The sequence below is a fragment of the Cheilinus undulatus genome, linkage group 15, assembly GCF_018320785.1.
Source record: "Cheilinus undulatus linkage group 15, ASM1832078v1, whole genome shotgun sequence".
In the NCBI taxonomy this organism is placed as follows: domain Eukaryota; kingdom Metazoa; phylum Chordata; class Actinopteri; order Labriformes; family Labridae; genus Cheilinus; species Cheilinus undulatus.
The window spans coordinates 1451261-1477458 of record NC_054879.1 but is presented as its reverse complement, the minus strand read 5'-3'; the positions used below and the strand labels follow the sequence as shown (position 1 = coordinate 1477458).

General features: G+C 43.6%; 3 protein-coding genes across 4 annotated transcripts in view; 1 reads left to right on the top strand and 2 right to left on the bottom strand.

Moving 5' to 3' along the window:
• tgfbr2l (transforming growth factor beta receptor-like) overlaps positions 1-8722 on the bottom strand; it is a 31304-nt gene extending 22582 nt beyond the window's left edge. Inside the window, exon 1 of one of the 2 annotated variants that reach the window (XM_041806524.1) lies at positions 8615-8722. In XM_041806524.1, the coding sequence (XP_041662458.1) occupies positions 8615-8669 (55 nt within the window). In that variant the 5' untranslated portion in view covers positions 8670-8722. Of the gene's footprint in view, positions 1-2058; positions 2114-8614 lie in introns of those variants that run through there. The other variant, XM_041806525.1, reaches the window with a different exon arrangement.
• Positions 8723-10559: 1837 nt separating this feature from the next.
• Positions 10560-16202, top strand: si:dkey-69o16.5 (uncharacterized protein LOC100149419 homolog). Its single transcript, XM_041807384.1, has 8 exons — positions 10560-10986; positions 12465-12553; positions 12919-12993; positions 13136-13215; positions 13298-13471; positions 15470-15529; positions 15856-15938; positions 16013-16202. The coding sequence occupies exons 1-8, from the start codon at positions 10892-10894 to the stop codon at positions 16071-16073; spliced, it is 717 nt and encodes a 238-aa protein (XP_041663318.1). The 5' UTR covers positions 10560-10891; the 3' UTR covers positions 16074-16202.
• Positions 16203-16793: 591 nt separating this feature from the next.
• Positions 16794-26198, bottom strand: part of itgav (integrin, alpha V) — a 95421-nt gene continuing 86016 nt past the window's right edge. The window contains exons 27-32 of the mRNA XM_041807313.1: positions 25244-25402; positions 24744-24878; positions 24018-24131; positions 23718-23825; positions 23519-23638; positions 16794-21005 (exon numbers count right to left, since the gene is read on the bottom strand). Coding sequence (XP_041663247.1) covers positions 20913-21005; positions 23519-23638; positions 23718-23825; positions 24018-24131; positions 24744-24878; positions 25244-25402 — 729 coding nt within the window. The 3' untranslated portion in view covers positions 16794-20912. The remainder of the gene's footprint in view (positions 21006-23518; positions 23639-23717; positions 23826-24017; positions 24132-24743; positions 24879-25243; positions 25403-26198) is intronic.

Below are 26198 nucleotides of genomic sequence, written 5' to 3'. Positions count from 1 at the left end.
GAAGATTTATTTTCCAGACATACAGTGAGCCGAACAATACAGAGAAAACTACACAGAAATGGTTAAAGACAACGAGGGGAATGTTCTGGAGTGGCTAAGTCAAAGCCTAGACCTCAATCCAACAGAGAATCTGTGTCTGGACTTTAAAGGTCTGTTCACAGCTGATCCCTGATCAACCTGACAGAGCTTGAGCAGTTTGTCAAAGAAGAATGGAGTAAAATTCCAGAGTCCAGATGTTTGATCCTGACTGGGACCTATCCACACAGACTCAGAGCTGTAAGGTCTAGTCCCCAGGCAGACAGTTATGTTTAAAACAAAGCTTTCAGTCACTCTTTTCTAACTCAGCAGATGGGATGGGAGTCAGTCTATGTGAGTTAGGTCTGACTCCATCAGGAGCAGGGAAATAATCCCACTGATGACAAACATATGAGTAATATTTGGACAAATGTTAGCAGTGGTAAGCCTTGGAACAGGCAGCAGCCCCTGATCACCGAAGGAGGGGGGATAAAATCATCAGCCAGCCTGAAGTTTGAACAAGTAAACCAAAGAGTTAAAGTTCAGATGACTCTTTATGTGTGTGTGTGTGCGTGTGTGTGTGTAGGGGTGTGTGTGTGTCAGAACAGAGCAGAGATTATCAGAAACCACATCCTCAGCTGTGGGCCGGACTGAGGGACTGTGTTCAGACCATCAGACCATCAGCACGACACCTCAGTATCTACATTAGCACCAAGAAAACACACTTTAACTACACACACACTCTAACAACACACACTTTAACTACACACACTCAACCACACACACATTTAACCACACACACATTTATCCACACACATACACACTTCCTGTCAGTGCCAGTCTCTCTCCGCTCCAGTGTCTTCAGACGGAGCCAGGGCTCCGGCGAGCGTTGGTGTGTCTCAGAGAGACTCGCTCTTTGTTGGATGTGAGATAATGGGTTTCTTTTTAATCACACACTCTGTTCATTCATGAGACTCTAATTCAGTCTGAGAGAGAAACACTCACTGTGAGAGAGTCGTGGCACAGAAACTCTAAATAAACAGAAACGTAATGAACAGGACTGAGGCTCTAACGTTTAGCCTCTATAATGACTGCCTCCATCATCACGGTCACAGGGGTTAAAGGTCAAATCAAACACCTTTCACCTTCCTGATTCATCAGCAGTAGTTGTCCGCAGCATTTATGGGAAACAACGATGTGGAACATTTCTACTACCAGGGATTTTTAAATAAGTGCTTTCTCCAGATCAAAAGGACCATGATGCACTGCAACTTTAAATAATGATAACGGATTGTTTTCATAATGTTCGAACCTTGCTGATGCTTCAGTATGCATTCTGGGAGGTGTGCCTCTAGAAAATCTCTTTGAAGGGCCATGTCGCTCTAAACCGGCCGGAGCCCCCCACCCCTCCAAAGACAGGCCATTTCCACTGAGCAGCCCGGGTCAGTGTGGTACAGCACGGCACTCCTGTTGTTGTGTTTCTATTTTCAAACGTTGGAAAGAGTCCCAGATAACTGACCCGTACTGTCCTACTTTTTGGCACCCTTCCGTGGGTGCCAGGCTAACCTATCTGTCCCAGAGAGGTGGAGCTACTCACATTAGAGGGTTTTCACTGACGTCACATTCAACAACACCACTGCTGCAATGCTCCATGAGGAGTGGGTGAAGACCAGGGTCCTGGTCTTTGGTCTGAACAGGGCTGTAAGGGTTTAAGCTTTGGCTTCTGTGTGTCAGAACTATCCCAGCGGGTGTTTACACCTTCCTGTAGTCTGGAAGGAAATCTTTAACTGGGGATTAAAGAGAGGAGATTTGACCAAATAGTTTGGAGGATAATCTGAAGAACGCCTGCTGCATGTTTCCATCCTGTTGTATTTACATGAATCCTCTGGTTGATGGAGATAAACAGCTGCTCAGTGACAGATAAATGACAGAACTATGGTGTCTGTGAAAGGGTACTGTTAGCTCCAAGTGATTAGCTCTAATGTGGACTCAGATTTCTGTAGAAAACTCTATCAGCAGCTTTCTCTGGAACATTTCTATCACCATGTTTTTGTCCATCCTCAGACATCTGGCGGCCATACTGGCTGTCCTCAGGCCTGTGAACAGCTGATGTTTTCTGACTGCAGTGGTGGAAGTGAGTAGATCTGGTTTCCTCGGACCACAGTCAACCCTGTGGATTCTTTTCCATAAAACTTGGTACAGCTCTTCCTGTCTGGTTTAAATTGATCTTGAGCTTCAAATAAGAAGGCTGGACTGTGGTCAGTGAAATGTAAGTGTCATGAGAGCAGGCAGTCATAAATACAATCATGGCCTTTGACCTTTGACCTCCAAAATCAAATCTGTTCATCCCTGAGTCAGAGGACATGGATGTGAAGTTTAAAGATCTGTCAAGGGTCCAGATCCACTGAGTCAGTCCAGGAAGCTTAGACAAACCGTTGAGCTCTGCCCCCCTTCGTTGACCTGAGGAGTCCTTTCAGTCAGACTCCGTGATGCTCTTCACTCCTCAGTGGAGCAGCGCTTTAGTGTCATTTGATGGATGGAGAGAAGCTGTTTGAACTCTTTGAGCTGTTTGAAAGTGAACTCCAGGTCGGGCTTTGTGCTACATCTCCATCATTCTGAGATTCACCAGTAAACTCCTCTGGAGTGGACCACTTTTGGATCCAGACCTCCTTCACCAGGCTCCAACTAGAACCAAACCAAGCAGCTGTTAGTCCATGAAAAATCCTGATTCAGCATCAGTTTACTCTCTGCCGTTGGTTTAAAGGGACATCTCTGGAGTTTTGCAGTTAGGTTTTATAAAGTACTCAGCAGTATAACAGTTACACTGATATTACTAGTTACAGTAGTTATGGTGAATAAAGTTAACAGAGGCATTATCCTGCAGTGATTTCAGAGACCGCTGCACCTACAAACAGGACGGAGAAACTAGGCTATACAGCAGGCCTATTCAATCAGAACATGCGGCCCAGAACCAACCCCCAAGTGGCCCAATCTGTGGTCATGCCAGAGATGCAGAGGGCAACCTGTTTCACAAGTTTTCATAAATTCCTGCAGTATTTCAAACCTTTCAAGTTTGTCCTTTTCAAGTGTAGCTACAACAGCTCTGTTGTTGTGTTTTTACGCACTTTTTTTGGTGTGCTTTTGTCATGTAGCCAAATTTAAAAGGGAGACTATGGATAAAGAAGTGCATGTTTTTCATTAAATTGATCTGTATTGGTTTGAAATTTGACGTTAACAGCTGTTTACTGGGTGCCAAGCATGTCTGGCCCAGCTACATTCTTTATTTTAAAATTTGGCCCAGTTGAATTTGTAATTAAAAACCCTGCTATATGGCTTAGTTTTAGGTGAATTTTAGGTACAAATGGGCCAAAAACAATGTTGGCCACGTGGTACGCTATATTGAAAACTTATACGTATTTTTTTTTCAGACAGAGAGCACGTACCAGCTACGAGTTCTTCCTCCTCCATGTATCTGATCAGCTGATGGGTCTGTTAGCTTCCACAGAGAAAACAACAGCTCACTAAAACTAGTCATTCCAGCTCAGTTTTCCTCCCTAACTGCCGACAGTGTTTCAGTAGCTCATCTATTTATCATAAATTTACTTGGATAACAAAGTTCATCAGGGTTGGTTTCTGCAATTCATCTGTAGAAAGCTGAAGAAGGTCTCTAAAGCTCCAGTGTTCTCCATCAAATTCTATCAACGATGGGTTTTAGTCAGCTTTGGCCCCCTAATCTCAAACATGACCGTCATTATTAAAGTACATCTATAATGACTGGTTGAGGTATGCTACACAACAATAGTATGGAGATGTTACAATGTGGATGGGCACACTGAACCAAACCAAAAAGCAACGTTAGATGAGCATAATATGCACAAACATCAGGATGCCAGAAAATAAAATGAGGACAACATTAAAGGAACATGACAATTGGGAAAAGAAAATGAGAGAGAGAGAGAAATGTGGCAAAAAGTGGCAAAAATGGCCATAAAAGCAGTAAGCAAGTGTCATAAAGGGCAGAAAGTAAATCAGTGGAAAAAGAGTGGCAAATAATAGCCACAGGGGCCAAAACCCTTACAACTGTTCTTAGAGTGACAAATAAGGGCAAAAGAGCAAAAATGGGTTAGATGAGAAAAAAATAAAAGTGAAAAATAGAAGGAAAAGTGTTGGAAAGGCTAGAAGTAGAACAAAAAAATGATTTCAAAATTAAAATCCAAAATGAGGAAACTGTAAGCAAGGATGCTAGCATCAATGCTACTGCTAAAAACACACATGGCTGGATATTTCAGGGCCATTCTCTGGGTTTATCATTCGATAGGGCTCTCTTTATCAGGGCCATTCTCTGGGCCATTCTCTGGGTTTATCAGGGCCATCTCTGGGGTCATTTTAGGCCATTCTCTGGGCTTTCTATTAACCAGGCCCATTCTCTGGGTTTATCAGGGTCCATTCTCTGGGTTTATCAGGGCCCATTCTCTGGGTTTATCAGGGTCCATTCTCTGGGTTTATCAGGGTCCATTCTCTGGGTTTATCAGGGTCCATTCTCTGGGTTTATCAGGGCCCATTCTCTGGGTTTATCAGGGTCCATTCTCTGGGTTTATCAGGGTCCATTCTCTGGATTAACCAGGGGCCATCCTCTGGGTTTATCAGGGGCCATTCTCTGGGTTTATCAGGGGCCATTCTCTGGGTTTATGAGGGGCCATTCTCTGGGTTTATCAGGGGCCATTCTCTGGATTAACCAGGGCCCATTCTCTGGGTTTATCAGGGGCCATTCTCTGGATTAACCAGGGCCCATTCTCTGGGTTTATCAGGGGCCATTCTCTGGGTTTATCAGGGGCCATTCTCTGGATTAACCAGGGCCCATTCTCTGGGTTTATCAGGGGCCATTCTCTGAGTTTATCATGGGCCATTCTCTGGATTAACCAGGGCCCATTCTCTGGGTTTATCAGGGTCCATTCTCTGGGTTTATCAGGGGCCATTCTCTGGGTTTATCAGGGGCCTTTCTCTGGATTAACCAGGGCCCATTCTCTGGGTTTATCAGGGGCCATTCTCTGGATTAACCAGGGCCCATTCTCTGGGTTTATCATGGGCCATTCTCTGGGTTTATCAGGGCCCATTCTCTGGGTTTATCAGGGTCCATTCTCTGGGTTTATCAGGGGCCATTCTCTGGGTTTATCAGGGTCCATTCTCTGGGTTTATCAGGGGCCATTCTCTGGGTTTATCAGGGTCCATTCTCTGGGTTTATCAGGGCCCATTCTCTGGGTTTATCAGGGTCCATTCTCTGGGTTTATCAGGGGCCATTCTCTGGGTTTATCAGGGGCCATTCTCTGGGTTTATCAGGGGCCATTCTCTGGGTTTATCAGGGGCCATTCTCTGGGTTTATCAGGGGCCATTCTCTGGGTTTATCAGGGGCCATTCTCTGGGTTTATCAGGGGCCATTCTCTGGGTTTATCAGGGGCCATTCTCTGAGTTTATCAGGGTCCATTCTCTGGGTTTATCAGGGGCCATTCTCTGGGTTTATCAGGGGCCATTCTCTGGGTTTATCAGGGTCCATTCTCTGGGTTTATCAGGGGCCATTCTCTGGGTTTATCAGGGGCCATTCTCTGGGTTTATCAGGGCCCATTCTCTGGGTTTATCAGGGGCCATTCTCTGAGTTTATCATGGGCCATTCTCTGGGTTTATCAGGGGCCATTCTCTGGATTAACCAGGGCCCATTCTCTGGGTTTATCAGGGGCCATTCTCTGGGTTTATCAGGGGCCATTCTCTGGGTTTATCAGGGGCCATTCTCTGGATTAACCAGAGCCCATTCTCTGGGTTTATCAGGGGCCATTCTCTGGATTAACCAGGGCCCATTCTCTGGGTTTATCATGGGCCATTCTCTGGGTTTATCAGGGCCCATTCTCTGGGTTTATCAGGGGCCATTCTCTGGATTAACCAGGGCCCATTCTCTGGGTTTATCATGGGCCATTATCTGGGTTTATCAGGGGCCATTCTCTGGATTAACCAGGGCCCATTCTCTGGGTTTATCAGGGGCCATTCTCTGGGTTTATCAGGGGCCACTCTCTGGATTTATCAGGGGCCATTCTCTGGGTTTATCAGGGTCCATTCTCTGGGTTTATCAGGGTCCATTCTCTGGGTTTATCAGGGGCCATTCTCTGGGTTTATCAGGGTCCATTCTCTGGGTTTATCAGGGTCCATTCTCTGGGTTTATCAGGGGCCATTCTCTGGATTAACCAGGGCCCATTCTCTGGGTTTATCATGGGCCATTCTCTGGGTTTATCAGGGGCCATTCTCTGGGTTTATCAGGGGCCATTCTCTGGGTTTATCAGGGTCCATTCTCTGGGTTTATCAGGGTCCATTCTCTGGGTTTATCAGGGGCCATTCTCTGGGTTTATCAGGGTCCATTCTCTGGGTTTATCAGGGGCCATTCACTGGGTTTATCAGGGCCCATTCTTTGGGTTTTTCAGGGGCCATTCTCTGGATTTACCATGGCCCCTTCTCTGGGTTTATCAGGGGCCATTCTCTGGGTTTATCAGGGGCCATTCTCTGGAATAACCAGGGCCCATTCTCTGGGTTTATCAGGGGCCATTCTCTGGGTTTATCAGGGGCCATTCTCTGGATTAACCAGGGGCCATTCTCTGGGTTTATCAGGGGCCATTCTCTGGATTAACCAGGGCCCATTCTCTGGGTTTATCAGGGGCCATTCTCTGGGTTTATCAGGGGCCATTCTCCGGATTAACCAGGGCCCATTCTCTGGGTTTATCAGGGGCCATTCTCTGGGTTTATAAGGGTCCATTCTATGAGTTTATCAGGGGCCATTCTCTGGATTAACCAGGACCCATTCTCTGGGTTTATCAGGGGCCATTCTCTGGATTAACCAGGGCCCATTTTCTGGGTTTATCAGGGGCCATTCTCTGGATTAACCAGGGCCCATTCTCTGGGTTAATCAGGGGCCATTCTCTGGATTAACCAGGGCCCATTCTCTGGGTTAATCAGGGGCCATTCTCTGGATTAACCAGGGCCCATTCTCTGGGTTTATCAGGGCCCATTCTCTGGGTTTATCAGGGCCCATTCTCTGGGTTTATCAGGGGCCATTCTCTGGGTTTATCAGGGTCCATTCTCTGGGTTTATCAGGGTCCATTTTTTGGGTTTATCAGGGTCCATTCTCTGGGGTTATCAGGGTCCATTTTTTGGGTTTATCAGGGTCCATTCTCTGGGGATATCAGGGTCCATTCTTTGGGTTTATCAGGGTCCATTCTCTGGGTTTATCAGGGTCCATTCTCTGGGTTTATCAGGGTCCATTCTTTGGGTCTATCAGGGTCCATTCTCTGGGTTTATCAGGGACAATTCTCTGGGTTTATCAGGGTCCATTCTCTGGGTCTATCAGGGTCCATTCTCTGGGTTTATCGGGGTCCATTCTCTGGGTTTATCAGGGGTCCATTCTCTGGGTTTATCGGGGTCCATTCTCTGGGTTTATCGGGGTCCATTCTCTGGGTTTATCGGGGTCCATTCTCTGGGTTTATCGGGGTCCATTCTCTGGGTTTATCAGGGGTCCATTCTCTGGGTTTATCAGGGGTCCATTCTCTGGGTTTATCAGGGTCCATTCTCTGGGTTTATCAGGGGTCCATTCTCTGGGTTTATCAGGGGTCCATTCTCTGGGTTTATCAGGGTCCATTCTCTGGGTTTATCAGGGGTCCATTCTCTGGGTTTATCAGGGGTCCATTCTCTGGGTTTATCAGGGGTCCATTCTCTGGGTTTATCAGGGGTCCATTCTCTGGGTTTATCAGGGTCCATTCTCTGGGTTTATCGGGGTCCATTCTCTGGGTCTATCGGGGTCCATTCTCTGGGTTTATCAGGGGCCCCGATGACTCTATGGGCAGCTGTGTACCTGCCTACGTGTTGATGCTCAGACTACCATTGACATACATGGACATCTCAAACACATAATGCCTCCTGTCTTGGCTATTGCCAGTATACTCTGAATGAAGAACACTAATATCTGATTGGCAAACTTCTGATCTAAATTGCATACTAAGTGAACTGTAAAAGGAGTTTTTAAAGTGATATTTATTAAGCTCTTTTAAAAGATGAAACCTGCAAGATTTCAATTCTCTCATTAAACTACATGAAGTAACCGTGGTTATTTAACAACACGTAGCTGTGAAAGTCTGTCAGCATGTACGGTGAAACATCTTCTAAATGAAGCTGAAAGTTTTTGGTACTTGTGTTGATTTGAAACCAGGACTTTTACTGGTGCTGTACTACATTTAAGTTGTGGCATCATAAAGAAATACCCAGTGACACTGAGAATACTTCTGTGGTTGGACTTTAGGAAGTATTCTTACTTATACTTTGGCTATAAGAAGCTGAGAATACTGCAGTACCCTAACCAGGCAGGATTTAGATGGTTCACTACTTTTACTTGCATTGAAGCTTTAAAAACGCTGTATTGTTAGTTTAATCTAATAAAGGATCAGATGACTTCTTGTATGAGAGCAGATTTTCCAAAACAAACCCCCTCCTCCATCCACCCTTCCCTCTAGAGCTCCACAAACAGCCCTAAGACTCGGACAGAGAGCAGGCAGAGAACGGACTCACTCACCGGTCGTGAGGAGGAGCAGGAACCCGGTCCAAAGAGTCCAGAACTGAGCCATCATCCTCAAACCTAAGGGGAACGGTCTGTCAGTCCGTCTGCTGCTCCGTCTGTTGGTCTAAGGCTCCAGTGTCAAAGAGAGAGAGGGGCCAGATGTTTTTCATCCAGATGTGGTTAAGGCCCGCCTCCTGCTGATCTCTCTCTCTCTCTCTCTCTCTCTCTCTCTCTCTCTCCTGACGTGTCTGCTGCTCTCAGAGAGACCAGAGGGAAGGACCTACAGTTCAGGAAAGTCTAAAAATCTACAGAGCAAAGATGACAAAGGCAGGATTAGTGGGGGTAGCAGTAGCTCGGCTGGGAACCAGAGGGTTGCCAACTCAAGTCAGACCAAGTCTGAATTCGTCTGGTGGCTGGAGAGGTGTCAGATCACCTCATGAGTGCCGCCATGGTGCCCTTGAGCAAGGCACTGAACCCCTAGCTGCTCAGGCAGCGCCCCCTTGTGGGCAGCGGTGCTCACTGGAGTATTGCTGCACATCCTCAGGACCCTGCTGGTGCAGCCCATATGAGGGTGGCAAGTTCAGGAATTTCCTCCTTCAGGTGTCAAAGTAAATAAAATCTCCTTTATTTTTAAAGAAAGTAAATTTAGAGCCAGGGCCATTGATTGATTACTATTTAAACCATTACTGGTTGATTCCATGTTAGAATTTGAGTCAGGAATCAGTTTCCTCAGTGTGTTTTCAGTGCCGTGCAGGGGTGGATCTTAGGGTGGCCACTCAGATTCCAGAGGGGTCCTGGTTGGTCCCAGCTACCACTGGTCAGGATGAAGATGGCGTTCTGTCAGCAGAGAAGGGAAACGCTGATGGCTCTTCTCCACATTCAGACACAAAAAGGAAGCTGACCGGTGTTAAAGCAGTGGTGATGATGAAGATGATTCATGCTGCTGTTTACTGCTGTAATTGCTCTGTCTTTATCCATCGGGGCATTATGGATATATACATTTAAACAACAAAAGATTACAGAATAAGGGGACAGAAAAAGCACAGAAACAGCAACGTTTTAGTAAACATTACATTATTAACACTTTGAAACACCCAGGTTTATGTCAATAATAGTAACTTTCTCACAGTTAGTGTCTGAAATATTTGCATCCCTTTGTTGCCTGTAAGAATATGGTCAGATTATTATTCTGTCCTCTCAGAGTTAGCACACCTCATCTGGAAAGTCACCAGTAGGGAGGGGTGGCCCTTTAAACTAAACTGGTCATACTGGTTTGATGCTGTGCTGCCGCCTGGTGGACACAATCTGTAATATTCACTGAAAATAGCTCCTGAATTTTATCTTTCCTATTAATTTACATTAAACGTCATGATAATTTATGTACATGTGTCCTTTATTCGCTTAATGTTTTAAAAAGCACATTTTAGTCATTGTTAACTGAAAAGAGCTGTAAATGTATTAAAATGAGTTTACTTTGTAAGAAACTGGTCGGAAGTCACGTGATTTTATCTTCTCACCACAGAAATCTACACGTAGATGATGCTGGCAAGGCCCTTTCCGTGATTTTAATGTTCATAACTGAAATGTGAAATGATTTTCTATTGTTTTAATTTTTACAATTTTTAGACGTCTTTTAGTGATCCAGGATACTGGATTATTAAAAATACAGGGGTTTTCACTTTTCACCACAGTAACCTCTGATAAGATACGTCACATTTGATAAAAAAAAAGTCTACATTTCTCTGGAACAAGTATCCTGGATCGTTAGTACATGACTGATGTTAGCAGTTATGGAGACAAATATAACATCTAGTCATATTTTATTGAGTTATCAACATTTAACTGAAAATACCCCTCCTTCCGTCATACGCTTACATTCACGTCAGCCACCCCTCTCCAAGATGGCGCCTGCACAGTCATCTCTGTGAGCAGTAGTGGCCCAGAGGGCTTCTAGGTTGACATTTCTATAGTTTAAAAAAGTCAACCACGTGACTGCAAAATGAGATTTGTTTCAGGAGCAAACAGAAACTTCAACTTCATAACTGAACTCTGATTTCACCTCATCAGCTGACAGCACCGGAGTGTTCGGGTTAACGGCAGCAGGTTATCTTAAACCGTCTTATCGGTGTTTATTTCCGCCGTTATCAGCGGGTTTACAGTCCGACAGAGAGCTGCTGTCAGCGGGATCTCCGCTGGACGTTGGACCCAGAGCTGAGGATCCTTAAGGAGGTTTACTCCCGTCTCTGTCCCGGGTCAGAGCCTTTGTTTTTGGGTCTGAGTCTGATCCCCAACATGAAGAGGAGACTTCTCCTGGTGTCAAACTCAACCCTGCACGGCAGCGGATACCTGGACCACTGTCAGACCAACATCTCAGACTTCTTCAAGAAGTAAGTCTAAAACCACACCATATCAGACTTTGTAGAGCTTAAAATCAGACCAACATCTCAAACCTTCAGCAGCAACAGCAGACCCAGGTGTGCTTAAAAAATAATAATTTAGTATTTCCTCACCTAAAGCAAACATTTCTGTAATGACCATGTTAAAGTATGACACTCTAATCACGGCTCTTTTGCTCAAGTTGGTTTTTATTCCACGTATTTAAGTCATGATGCAGATCTGCTTTACTGTTAACAATCAGACTCCACAGAGGTTGTCTTTGACAAAAGTACGTTTGAACATCATGATTATTTTCTTGATTTTATTGAGATCATGATTACTGAACAGGATTAAAGTCTGCATCACTTGCATTTATTAACTCCTACCTTCTGAACACTTTAACATTCATACTTTAGAAAACAATCAATGAAAACAGATGACTGAAATGAAATATTTAATAATGATAGATAACATTAACAAATACATGAAATAAACAAACCGTGTTGTTGAGGTAATACTGATGAACTCAAGTGACCAGAGCAACAAACACTCAACTATACACACACACAACCAATGGACCAAACAAGCACCAACCAACCAGCCAACTACAGTAATCAATCAATCAATCAATCAATCAGTCAGTCAATCCAGAAGGCTTACCAATCAACCAACTATAGTAAATAATCGATCAGTCAATCAATGTTCAGTCTGTCAATCAAACAGCTAATCAACCAGCCATCTACAACAAATAATCAACCATCCAGTCATCAATCAATCAATCAATCAATCAACAGCCCACCAATCAATCAAATGGCAACCCAACCAACCAACCGGAAAACCACCCAAAAAACTGACAACCCAAACAGGTGACCAACCAGCCAACAAACCAACAAACTGGTAATTTAGACAGCTGACCCACCAACCAACCAACTGGCAACCCAGACAGCTAATCAGTCAAACAACCAACAAATCAATCAGCCAGTCAAACAAGTAAACAACCAACCAATCAAACAAGTGAACAAAAAATAACCAACCAACCAATTTATCAACCAAGCACTGATCCAGTCAACCAACCAACCAACAACTAAACAACCACCAACCAATCAATAAGTCAATCAATCAACCAAACAGCCAACTGACCAATCATTCAACCAACCAATCAAACAATTACATTATCCATCAATCAATCAACCAACTAGTCAACCTAGCCCTCCAGCAAACCAATCTGTGGCCTAACCAACTAACCAGCCAACCGTCTCACTGATCTGTGAAATACTTAGTTGTTTTATTATTTTGTCTTATTTGTAGGGTAAATGTGATGTAAAATATGAAATAATTTTATTCTAGATGGTGATGTTTCTCTGTAAAGCATAAAATAATAACTTTATCTGACAGTGTGAGGTCAGATCTGGACTTCACAGTGATTATTAAAGATATGAGTTTCATTTTGATGTATGAAGGCTGCTTATTGACTGACTTTGTGTTTCAGAGATGTGAAGAGGGTCCTCTTCGTTCCCTACGCTCTCCACGACAGAGACGCCTACACCAAGACTGCCAGGGACAAGTTCAGGACTCTGGGTACCAACATTTTAACCACTTCATAAACAGATCCAGTCTGGTCCTATTATGTGTATGCAGGTCCTGGATTATTCAAATATTCCTGTCTGATTTTTAAATGTTTTTACTTATGATTTTTGGGATTTTCCTTCATTGTGGTCTTTGAACAGGTTTCATGTTTTGTAATTTTATGCAGGTTTATAACATTTTCTGTGTGTTCATCACACATTTTGATCTTTTATACTCTGACTGCAGATTGGTGTCACTATAAATAAAAAATGACATCATGTACATTAAGGATCATTTACTGTTGTAATGATCAGTGTTTATTCTAAAATTGGTTTATTATCCTCCCGATAACTCTGGTCTGTGTTTGTCTCATTCAGGCTATGAGGTTGACGGTATCCACGAGGCGTCGGACCCTGTGGAAGCCGTCAGAAAGGCGGAGGCCATTTTTATTGGTGAGAGGACCGAGCATCTTTAGTGTTTGACTTCTATTTGCTCCCCCTTATTTCCTCAGCCTGTTCCCTCCTCTAACCTGTGTCAGCTTGTCGTCTCTCTCAGCTGTAATCAGACGTTATCATTGTGACTATTCCATTTCAGGAGGAGGAAACACTTTCCGTCTGTTGAAGAGTCTCTATGACAACAAGGTGGTGTCAGAGATCAGGAGGAGGGTGCTGGAGGTGACGATACACTTGTATTATCAGTTATATTTACAGATACTGGGACTAGAAGATTTATCTAACAGTCCCACCCCCTCCTCAGGACGGAATCCCCTACATGGGCTCGAGCGCTGGCACCAACGTGGCGACCGTCAGCATCAACACCACTAACGACATGCCCATCGTCTACCCCCCCTCCTTCTCCGCCATCGGCCTTGTCCCCTTCAACATCAACCCACACTACCTGGACACCAACCCCAACAGCCGCCACATGGGGGTCAGTACTACACCCTCAGACTAACATGGTGTCTGTTAGCGACCTGTCAAATGAGAAAATCAGAGGGAGGGCGGGGCGTTTCTGTAGATATTTATCTGTAAACTGCAGCAGGATGGACGTCATTTTAACCTTCCTCTGATGGATCTTTCACCAGTACCGCCCACGCCTGCAAAAACTAAACATTCACACCAGCGTTCACAGTATCTGGGGTTCAGTTAAAAGGGATTAGATTATCACTGAAAAGTCAAGAGCAAATCTGAACATTCAGAGAGCGTGGCTTATTGGTTTTGGGCTCAGATTCAAACCTGCCTTTGCTCTAAACTTCCTCCTTGTTCTCTGTCAGTGCTCTGAATGCCTGCTTGCTCCCTCTCTCTGCGGTGCTTTTAGTAATAAGAGAAAATTTGAAACCGGACTTTAACATGTAGTGGAGTATTTATAAAGCATGGTTTATAGACTCTAATGAAATCCAGGGTGTGTATTCCTCCCTCAGTCCTCTCTGAGCTTTGTAATCTGATAACGTGGATCTTTACAGCTCCGATAAAGATGCAGTAAAACCTGAACAACTCTTTGTTCTGCTGAAACCTCGCAGACTAAAGGTGATGTGTACCTCTCTCTGGTTGGTTGTTAGTCCTCCATATCAGTCTCAGTGTTAATCAGTGACATTCAATCCTGACATTAGTGCTCTCAGGGTGAATATCATCAGTAGTGTTCATTCATTTAAAGCTCTATTTTTCCTCTCATGCTCTTCTCCTCTTGTCTAAAGGAAGTGATCCAACATGTGAAAACTGCTGAGCTTTTAAAAAGAAACGCTGAGTCAGCACACAGATACTGTTTGTCTTTATGACGTCTGCAGTATTAGAGGATTTATTCATCTCTGACAGTGGTTTTTAAACTTCTATGTTAACACTGAGGATCTAACCATGCCCATAACCCTGGAGCAACAGCTGCTAGCAGGTTACTGTAGCTAAAGCTACAGTAACCTGCTAGCAGCTGTGTTACAAGACGATGCCCACATCACTGCAGACCCCTGACGCCTGTTTGTACGTGGGCACATTCCCATCACATTCCCATCATGCATCTGGACTTCCCTGAGGTGCACCACAGCCACTGGTCTATGACAAGCCTTGTAGAGTTCAGTTCTTTGTGTTTGCTTTTTTCATGTCTTTATTTCTGCGTATTTTCATGTCTCCATGGCAGCAGCTGAGGTTGAAGGTGTGGTGTTTCTGGGTCGTCTGTCTGGGCTGATCTAATAGTGATTCATTCAACTTTGCACAATTTGCTCAAGCCCAAGGAGACAGATTGATCACAACTGGACATTTCTTTATTAAATGAAGAGCAAAGAGACACACTGAAGACTTTTTTGTTGGAAAATAGGTTTTTGCTCTTCTCCTCTGTCTGTTATCCCAGTATTAGTGATCAGATAGATCAGTTAGCAGGATGAGTTCACCCTGGAGCTGCACATACTATGTCACATCCATCTTTGCTTTGATTGGCTCGTAATGAATGAGCCAGACAGAACGTTTGTCCAATCACCCTCTGAGGTTTTTCTATCCTTCCTGACATATATCCCACAACGGCCATAAACCAGGGGATCTCCGTTAGCCCTATCATAAGCATCAGCTGTTCTTCCTGGGCTAGGGGGTCAAGGACAGGGTTCCAGTCTTTGTTTTTACGTCTCTGTCTGCATATTTTACCGTCGGTCTTTACATAAAAAAGACGAGCTCTTGAAAGTCCCTTCTTGTTTTTTTTTTTTTAGATATATTTTTGCAGAGAGGGCAGTGGAGAGATTAGAAAACAAGGACAGGAGTGAGGGAGAGACGTGGGACAGGAGCCCCAGGCTAGACTTGAGCCCTGGCCGCCCGCATACCTGAGACACCCAGCCTCTCTTTTTAAATGCCTCATCCTGTTTCTAGATTTTCCCCATGCTCTAGGCTGCCCTGCTCCTCAATCCATCAGTATTCTCATGTCTGTAATCATGCTGCTGTTTTTATTTTCCAGGAGACCAGAGAGCAGAGGATCACCCAGTTCCACGAAGAACCCGACACTCCCAGTGTTCTGGTGAGAACCACCTTTAGTTCTCATTTTTACCTGCTGGTTAAACGTGTTCACAGTCAGAGACAGGAAACTGTCGATGGAGCTAACGTTAGCTAGACGTGGCTCTGATCGACTTTATCGACCTTCAGGGGGATCTTTTTTCACAATCCAATCTGTCAGCCAGTTTACCTGCAGTTAGAAAACACAAACTTTGGACTGAATGGTGCTAAATGGGAGAGAGACACCTGGATGATGTGGTTGTAGAACTGTAAGAAAGGCTGACAGTAAAGTCCAGGTTAAGGTGAGGGTGTACCTGATGTCAGCAGGTTAACAGTACTTTGGTGTTTCAGGGTCTGAGAGAGGGCTCCATGCTGCTGGTGGAGGGAAACAAAGCCACGCTGCTGGGAACAACCCGGGCCAGACTCTTCACCAGGTAAGACCTCAGAACTGCTCACCTGAGAGATCTCTGAGTCCAGCTCTAACCGTGATAGGGTTTCTGTGTTTTAGAGGGAAGCCTGCAGTGGAGTATGACCCAGGAAGTGACCTCAGCTTCCTGCTGAGTCAGTGACCAATCAGAGTGCAGCAACTACCAGTGTCACCAACATCATGTCACCGTTGTGGACGACTTTTATCGGACGATCATGTATGTGGAAGCAGAATAAATATTTTTGAAGAAAAATCCTCAGAGCTCTTTTTTTTTCCTGCTTAAATTTTAAACTTTTAGACTATCAAGGTTTGAAAGGTTACTGGAGTTTAGATAAAGTGTTTGTTGTTATGATTAAAAACAGCTGTGAATAAAAGTTGTTTTAAGGTTGAGAAAAACAATAAATCTGATGGTATTTTCACATAAAAATGAATAAAATAATGGATATTATGTTCTCTCTTTAGAAGAAAATCTAAATCGAGGGTTTCTGTTATGGCTCATCATGTCCACATTTCCATGAGGAAATTCTTCAATATGATGGAATGTTTTTGGGAAATTAGTTTATAATGTTTTTTGTTTTTTCCTTTAATTTGTCATCCATCACTAGGTTGCTATCACCAAACATGATCCTGGCTGTTTACAGTATAACATTTTTAAATTAGTCAGTGGAATAACTTTTAATGCATCAGCATTAATAATATAATATCCCAAAGAGCTAAGGTGCTGGAAAAGCTTGAAACGCCTTGAAAGTGCTTGATAAATGTGCTTAAATTTGACCTGCTTCTACAGCATGAACCCTCCATTTAACCCATTAATATTCTTAGTTTCTATCTGCAGCTCAAAAAGAAGAAACAGAGTCTAAAATGTGACCAGACGGGTTTATTTCAGCTCAGTGAATCCATCGCCGTATCAAACAGTTAAATTTAATTTCTGGGTGAAAGAATACATACATCATAAAATAGTTTCAGGCTTTTTGTCATGGCATACAGACAGAAAGTGGTGTTAAATATCAAAGTGAAATAACAGCAGGCAGGCAGCAGGACTGATGACACATCAGATCTGATTGGATCAGTTTCACTGATCTTGAATAAACCCAGGACATTTTAAACTGAATGGGCGTCAGTCCAGGACACCTAAAGAATTATCCAAAATCTGAACAGTGTGGAGAGAAATGTGTTCACTGAGGATCAATCTGATATTGTTCAGAAGAAATCTGCATGACTGAGCTCCTAACCTTCTCATTATTAGCCTTCATAGCTGGACAGAGAAGTATTTAGTTTGTTACGAACTCTAAAGAGCTCTATCTGGTGTTTAACATGTTAGGGCTTCAGTAAAAAGACTGCCTGCTGTGGTGAGAACTCAGATTTTAAACCATGAAGACAAACTTGTTGAATCTCTCCAGTAACAGCTGAATATATGGAAAATAAACTCTTAAAAACTAACCTGCATTTCCACAAACCCTGTCTGCACTACGTTCTCTCCTGTAGTCCAGAGTGGACCACAGCCTGTTCTAGTCCATCTCTGGATTAAGACCACAGGATGTGGAACACTCAGTCTATTTGAACAAAGCTTGTTGCCAGCATGAATAAATCCACGTTAGAGCTCAGATCAGACCCCGTAATTCTAGTCCGACCCTACCTGAGCTCATCCTGGTCTGTCCTGTTAGTTGTGCTAGAGAACCAAGCACAATTTAAAGCCAACATTTTTAATGCTTCTGTGCTGAGTGCCAGAAAAGGATCAAGTGGGCAAAGGTGCACACTGGAGCAAAACCGTGGTGAAGATGGAACAGGATGGACAGGGATCTGTGGAAACTGCAGGTTTAAAGCTCTAGTTTGTCTAACTTGATTGTTTCTTCTTAAAAACATGAAAAATAAAAGAAAAATAATATTTCCAGTCATTCTAAATCCAGATTTTCATGATTTAAAGGAAAAGTTTGACATTTTAACTGCATTCCTCATTCTATATTTAAGCCAAGAGATACTGAACACAATATTAAAATGAAATAGTGACACCTTGTGGTAGCAGATGGTATTACATGAACAACATAAAGCAGTGAATAACATGAAAAATGACATAGCAAGCTAACCTAGGAGTGCTGTGGAGTTATTAATATGATTACTATATTATAAATGATCACCAACCTTTTACATTAACTCAGGATGTAAACCCAATATGGGTGAATTCATAGCAAAGATTCTATTTTATATATTCACACTCTCTCATTCTCTTCATCACACAGACATAAAAACAGCGACCAAAGCTTTGATTTATGACTCTGAAAAGTTCTAAATACTTTAAAAAAATCATTTAATGTCAAAGAAGCCTCAGTGCAGGGCGGGAAAGACAAACAGTAACCAACTGACTGTTTATTAAGCCCCTCCCCTTCATTGCTGTTGCTATGGCTGCCAGTCTAGAACAGCTTACGAACTACGCTACCCACAGTCCTCTACTTGTCTCCTGCATTTTAACCGTCAGGTTTTCCTTACAGAGCACATTTGTGGAAGTGAACGAAGACATATTAGGACCACTTTGAAAACATTTAAAAACTTAGAAACTTAGAAAATAATATTACATTTTTAAGTTTAAAGTCTAAACTTTACATGAAAAAAAGTAGAAGTTTCAAGTTTGAAAAATCACAAATTTACCAGAGCCAAATGTTGAATTTTAGAGAGCATACAGCTGAAATAACTGAAGAAAATTAAACCAGATGAAGCTGCTGTCCTGCACTCTAATCAGATTATCCTTTAAACTGGGACTAATCAATAAGAAATACTTGGTTTTTTTTTATCCCAGAATGATTATCATTGCTATCTGGACTAAGAAGAGACTATCGTCTATCCAACCACGATAATAAAGCTCTGTTAAATTTACAACTTTATAATGACAAAAATCTTAAACTTTAAAAAATTGAAGTTTTTGAGTTCATAAACTCACAGCTTTCTCAGTTCCAATTTTTTTTCTATTCTCTACAACTGTGTAAATGCAGAGCCTGTATAATTCCACCACCAGGGGGCTCTCAATCAAAACAATATGACCGATACGACCGATTTTGATGCGAGGACTCTGTCCTGTCACCTCATAGGCATCCTTACTGAACGGACAGCTGACATTTTTATTCATAACTTTCTCACAATGAGGGAGTTTCACTGAAAAGTGCACTTCCATGTTCACGCTGGAAGCATTGATAAAATGCACATGCGAAATCTTTCTAAACTCTAATGTTGGCTGTGAATCAGTGACCTCAGCTTCACGAGTTTTATGATGAAAACTATTTTAAAGAGAAACATCTCCTCTATCTCCTTGGCTTCATGAAACAACTGTTTAGTTTCCCCTATGGCTGTTTGAAACATCACAACACTAAAAGAATTGTGGGTAATAGCGTTCTGTGGCGTACAGTCTAATAGCCACTAACAGGACGGGAGCATTAGGGGTGCAGGAGGGAGAGCTGGGGCACCCCGTGGTCTTTTAGCTGTTTGGGTGAACACCTGGTTAAAGGGCCGGAGGGCAGAGGTACAGGTACCGGGGAGTGAATGACACTCTTTTGCTTTTTTATGTTCAACAGTAACGAGTGTCCAGGCAGCTGGTTGGGTTAGTTTATGGATTAAAAATATTAAAATAAGGATTTTCTGAAATGTTGATAGAGGATCTGAAAGTTGGAATTCCCCTCTAAAACCAGAACAGCCCATCAGAGACTGACAGATAGCTGTGATTGGCCATCAGTGAAAGGAGGAGGAGCTTAGCAAACTGTTGACTAAACATCAGAATCATAAATTCAAGAACTTTCATTGATTTTCCAGCCAAACATTATTTTCCATCCAGAATAAAAACCTCTGTTCAAACATTATTTTACCGTGTTGAAATGAGCCGGACCATCTTGTGTTTTTAACATCGTTGTTTTTGTAGAAAAATACCAAAAATAAAATCAAACAAAGCAGAAACAAATGAAACCAGCTTCCCAATGAACAAACAAAGAAAATAAAAAATATTTCAGGGTAAATATATTACTGTAACACTTCTCATCAACCCAAATCAAAGAAAATCAAACCCACTTTATTCAGAATAAAAAACAAACATAGAAAAAGGGACACTGCGGTCCTCATTATCGCTGATATCAAAGATTGAAAGATCAGATTTATTATTGCTGAATTTTTATTGCTGTTGAACAAACATTTAATCATGTCATTCTAACAGGGATGCTGTTTTAGATATTATAGGCTGTGGCTTTTCTTACTATCATAGGCCTAAATTTAAATAATCATGTGTGCTTTAGCAGAATTATTTCACTTTTTCAGTGTTTGTGTTCTTCTTTTCTGTTTTTTTTAAATTCAGTATGTACATTTCATGCTTAGGAGTGTTGCAGTGGCCCCGCAAGGCCATTTTTATAAAAGTCAAGCAGCTCCCATTTAGCCTAAAATAAACAAAATATAATCATTTATCAGCAGTTTTGGACATTTTTGATAATTTTGGATTTGGACAAAAATGTGCAAATTAAAAATTAGGCCATACTCCTCCTATTCTGTTGCAGAGAATTCTTCAAATCTCTGAGGGTCACTTGACTTCTCATGATAGCTCTAACTTCTCATGGTGGAATGACCTCAAAGTTTTGGCCCATGAACCCTCAGAGATCTAAGTTAAAGGAATAGTTCATCATGTTCCTCAAGGCTCTGGGCACAGCTGTGTTTTTGTTCAAATTCAGAGCATGTAGGGCCCAAAATGGACTAGTACCAGTACGGTTAACACTAAAAGTTTGAATTATTCCTTTAATTTAAATCACCTGACCTCTGAGAGTTTCATGCGTGACTCAGTCTGTTTGGCACAAACATAACCCGACTAATAAAAGAACAGAATAAAGGTAGAAAACTTTCACCTGTACCATTTCCTCCCATCCAACAGTGAATACAGTGACTCTGTCTAAGCGGCCGTGTTACCCTGAATAGTTCTGTACAACAGTGGGGGGGGGGGCGCTACTCCTCACTTTGACCACTAGGCGTCAGTGTTTCCGTTCTCCTCCGGCTGAAGCTGCTCCTTCTCTGTGCAGTCCTCCTGGGGGGGTCGGACACGCTTAAAGAAACCCAGCTGAGGAAGAAGAGAAGAAGACATGGATGAAGGTTAAAACTCATTTTTATAATACCTTACACTCGGTCGAAGATCAGTGACAGGGAACAAGAATACAGTCAACATTGGGTTATCAGCATATCTGAAATTCAAACTTTGCGCTCTAGAAACCTGTGTGATACATGAGCGACAAAAACTAAAGTCTGTCAGACCAGCTCTTCTTCTAAATCATCAAAAATCACAAACTCCTGCTCTGAGTCTCAGATGGCTTTCACATTAGGGGCCCAGTCCTAGATCCGAGTGCACTTGAGCCTAAAGTCCGGTTCGTTTTGGTAGTTTGAATGCAAACAAACTGCACCCGGGCCCACTTGGGGAGGTGGTCCCGGGCCCAATTCAAGTGGGCTCTGGCTCGGTTCAGATAAGATGTGAATGCAACTGCGCCCGGATATGGGACAGAGCGCCATATCAGCTTTATGACGTCATTGTAAAAACTAAACTTCTTTCCAAAGAACGGCACTTTGTTCACATTTTTCCTCAATCAAGTGCAGATCATTAGAATCCAGTCAATAAATGGTCTGTTGTGACTCACCTTACAGATGGACACAAGTTGGTGTCAGTGAGAGGAGGTGCAAAGGCAATAAAAGTCTCCTGTCACCTCAAAAACCGCTGTATCTGCACAGCGCAAGCCGATTTAATCCTCTGAGATGTAGCAGATGTACAGATACAAAGAGTGAAGTTGCCGGAATCTTCAAAAGTGATTCTAAATCATCCATGGCTGCAGGATGGACTTTTTGAAGGGGCAAAACAAATACAATTCGCTCAGGTCATGACCCCAGTGGTTGCCATGGTAGCTTCTTCTTCTTTCTCCTCCTTGGCGGGGTTGTAAATCAGCTACGTGCATACCGCCACCTGCTGTTTCAGACTGAGTAAATATGCAAGTGGACCCGGGCACGGTTCGAACATATAGTGTGAAAGCAAGCCAGCGGGGGAAAGGGGGAGGGGGAGGAATCGTGCCCCTGTGCGGTTCTAAACAACTGGGCCTAATGTGAAAGCGCCCTCAGTCAGGTTTAAGTCCAGACTTTGACTAGACCATTCCAGAACCTTCATTTAGTTTTTAGTCCATTCAGAGGTGGACTTGCTGGTGTGTTTAGGATCATGGTCCTGCTCCATAACCCAGGTGTGCTTGAGCTTGGGGTCATGAACTGATGGCTGGACATTCTCTGATAGAGAGCAGAATTCATGGTTCTAGTGGTCCAGGTCCTGGTCCAGACCATTACACTACCACCACCATGTCTGAATCTTGGTCTGATGTTCTTCTGATGAAATGCTGTGTTAGTTTGACTCCAGATGAACGGGACGCACACCTTCCAGAAAGTTCCTCTTCTGTCTGGTCAGTCCACAGAATATTTCCCCAGAAGTCTTGGGGATCATCAGGATGTTTTTAGATGAGCCTTTGTGTTCTTTTTGCTCAGCAGTGGTTTTGACCTTGGAAATCTCCCATGATGCCATTGTTGCCCAGTCTCTTTCTGATTGTTGAATCATGAACTCTGACCTTAACTGAGACAGTGAGACCTGCAGGTCTTTAGATGTTGTTCTGGGTTCTTCTGGGAGCTCCTGGATGAGTGGTTGTTGCACTCTTGGAGTCATGTTGGTAGGCCGGCCACTCCTGGGAAGGTTCACCACTATTCATAGTTTTCTCCATTCGTGGATAATGGCTCTCAGTATGGTTGGCTGGAGTTCCAGAGCCTTTCAGACTGATAGATGTCAGTGACTTTGTTTCTTATTTGTTCTTGAGTTTCTTTAGATGGTTCCATGATGTGTCAGAGATCTTTTAGCCTGCTTCTCTTTGTCTGACAGGTTCTAATTATTGAAGGGATTTATTCATTCAACAAGTCTGGCAGTATTCAGGTCTAGGTGTGGATAGTCAAACTGAACTCAGCTTTACTAAAAATGTGGTTAATCAGAGATAATTCATGATTTAACAAGGGGGGTGATGACTTTTTTTTACATAGGGCAAGGTAGGTTTAGATGGATTTTTCTCTAAATAAATGAAATCATCATTTAAAAACAGACTTTTGTATTTACTCAGCTTATCTTTGTCTTATATTACAATTTGTCTGATGATCTCAAACATTTACATCTGACAAATATGCAACAACAACAAAGAAATCGATACAGGAACATAAAGACGTGTGCCTGGTGGTATAACAGCGTTATCTTTAATGACTAAAACTATAAAGGTTAAAAATGACAATAGTGTGACTAAAATTAAAGGACATTTAAATCTGAAGACTGAGACTAAACTAAGAATAGGTGTTGACAGCAGGGCGGAGGGGAGAGTAAAAATCAGGACCTGGAACAGCACCAAACATTCATGCCTAATGTTAAAACATACTGAGAGCTAATTGGCTGGCCTGAGTGACATCACTTGAGGATTTTAACCACCTTACTTAGCTCTGACTGTAAACCCTGAGTCTTCAGAGGAGACCAGGTCTTTATTTCTACTGTTACGGCTCATCATGTTTGTGTCTCACCTTGTACATGATGAAGATGAGCAGAGCGAGAAGCAGCAGACCGGCCAACACCGCCAGAGCCACGACCCAACCGGGGACTGACTGAATAGGCTCCGCCACCCACATGACGGATACGCTCACCTGAAAACAGACACGCCATTAACACTGATATGAAGCTTTATATGACCAGAAACAGGAAGTGGATGAGTCTGATTCTCACTGTGGTGCTGTTGGACGGCAGCTCAGACACCAAGTTCTTGTACGGCATCTCGATGACGCTGAAGGACGCCGTCGATCGAATCACATAGGAACGATTCTGATTCTCCGTCTGATGAAATAAACACCAGTCATGACAGCAGAAATAATTCCCTTTACACCACAGGAAACATGTCATGAAGGACACTCGGACATTTAAATCCACGGTACAGTGGAGCGACAGTTAAAGGCGCTGTTAGGAAAAAAAACCAGAGACCCCCCCAGGACCACACCATTGGTGTTTTTGTTTGTGTTTGTTGTTTACCCGTAGGAAGTTGTTGACGGTCAGTCTGGAGTAGATGAACAGGATAGCGTTCTTCCTCCTCTCTAGTCGACCCACCTGACAGCGGATACGCTGACAGTCTGCTGTAGAGCAGTCCTGCAGTCACACACACACACACAAACATCGATTAACACCATAAATCCTGTTGTCATCAAAGTTGAACTTCAACTGAGATGAGTCTGACCGCTAAATTTCCACATCCTTCATCTGTGCAGCGATCTGCAAATAAAATCGCACGCTGTTCGCTCTCCAGCGAGTCCCAAAAGCTTCCCCCTGCTCTGCTCAATATAAGCACTAGATCTATTACACAACACTTGACTAGAGATCATAGCCAGTGCATGTAGAAATGTTCTGATGATAATTGTAGCGTAAACGTCCATTTAGAGCTAACTTTACTCCATTCCCTTTCATTCCTAATGGCTGCTTCTACTACCAGACCCACATCAGGCATTCCAGCCTCATCAGGACCACCAGACTGCAAACAGTCTCCACTGAAGTGAACGACGAATCGACCCCAGAGAGGCTACGTAATCTGCTGCTTCACACTATTCCCATGTATACTGGCAGTCATCCTGTGAACTAGTGTCTATCCAGTGGATGACGGCGTCAGAGCAAAACCGCCGCATGCTGGATGACAGTGCAGGTGGAGTATGTGGAAATTCAGGGTGAACACACTGATTTTAATTTATAGTTTGTGAGTCTGTGTACCAGTGTATGCAGGTCGGTCTGCGAGTCTCTAGTCAACTCCAGCTCTCTCCTTTTGCGGACCTGGTTTGCATTTCGTCCCTCCGCCTCTCGCTCTCCGGGAGGAACCACGGTGGTGTTCTTTTCTGAGGACGGGTTCTAACACACAAAATACACACAGAGAAACACACACCATTGTTTATTTTCCGGACAAACAGCTGAAAAGGCGAAGTCAAAGGTAAAGCTGTCAATACCATGTGTTATTAAGGACACAACCCATTTATTTTAATGATCGACAGAATCAAAAGGTCCACCACTTTACTCATTTTTAGACAGATTTCCGATTAAAGCTGCTGCATGACAGCAGAAGTGCCCTGATGAAGATATGTTTCTGATGGAGTTGCACCATTTAGACAATATTCAGGCTGTTTTCTGTTTTTGGAGTTAAAAGAGGAAGCATTGCCCCCACCAACGAAGGGTCATGTGATGAAGTCAGGTGTGTGGTAATGTGATTGTTCTCTCACCGACAGGTTTGAGGGGTTGATCCTGATGTCCGTGGTGCAGTTCATCGGCCCCTCAGTGGAGAAGTCCATGATGTAGAGCAGGGAGTCGTTCTTGTAGTGATACGGAAACTCCACCTCCAGAGACGCCTTACTGAACGTACTCGGCCCGCTGTTCAGCAGCTGAAAACATCAAAACACCTGATAATTACAGCCAACATGAAGGTCTATGGTCCTGCAGGGACCTGGTCCACATGAAGCAGAGACCTGGTCCACATGGAGCAGAGACCTGGTCCACATGGAGCAGAGACCTGGTCCACATGGAGCAGAGACCTGGCCCACATGGAGCAGAGATCTGCCCCACATCCAGCAGAGACCTGACCCACATGAAGCAGAGACCTAGTCAACATGGAGAAGAGACCTGGTCCACATGGAGCTGAGACCTGGTCCACATGAAGCAGAGACCTAGTCCACATGGAGAAGAGACCTGGTCCACATGAAGCAGAGACCTAGTCCACATGGAGAAGAGACCTGGTCCACATGGAGCAGAGACCTGGCCCACATGGAGCAGAGACCTGGCCCACATGGAGCAGAGACCTGGCCCACATGGAGCAGAGACCTAGTCAACATGGAGAAGAGACCTGGTCCACATGGAGCAGAGACCTGGTCCACATGAAGCAGAGACCTAGTCCACATGGAGAAGAGACCTGGTCCACATGAAGCAGAGACCTGGCCCACATGGAGAAGAGACCTGGTCCACATGGAGAAGAGACCTGGCCCACATGGAGCAGAGACGTAATCAATGTGAAGCAGAGACCTAGTCCAACTGTAGCAGAGACCTGGTCCCATTGGAGAAGAGACCTGGCCTACATGAAGCAAAGACCTGGTCCCCATGAAGCAAAGACCTGGTCCACATGGAGCAGAGACCTGGCCCACATGGAGCAGAGACCTGGCCCACATGGAGCAGAGACCTGGCCCA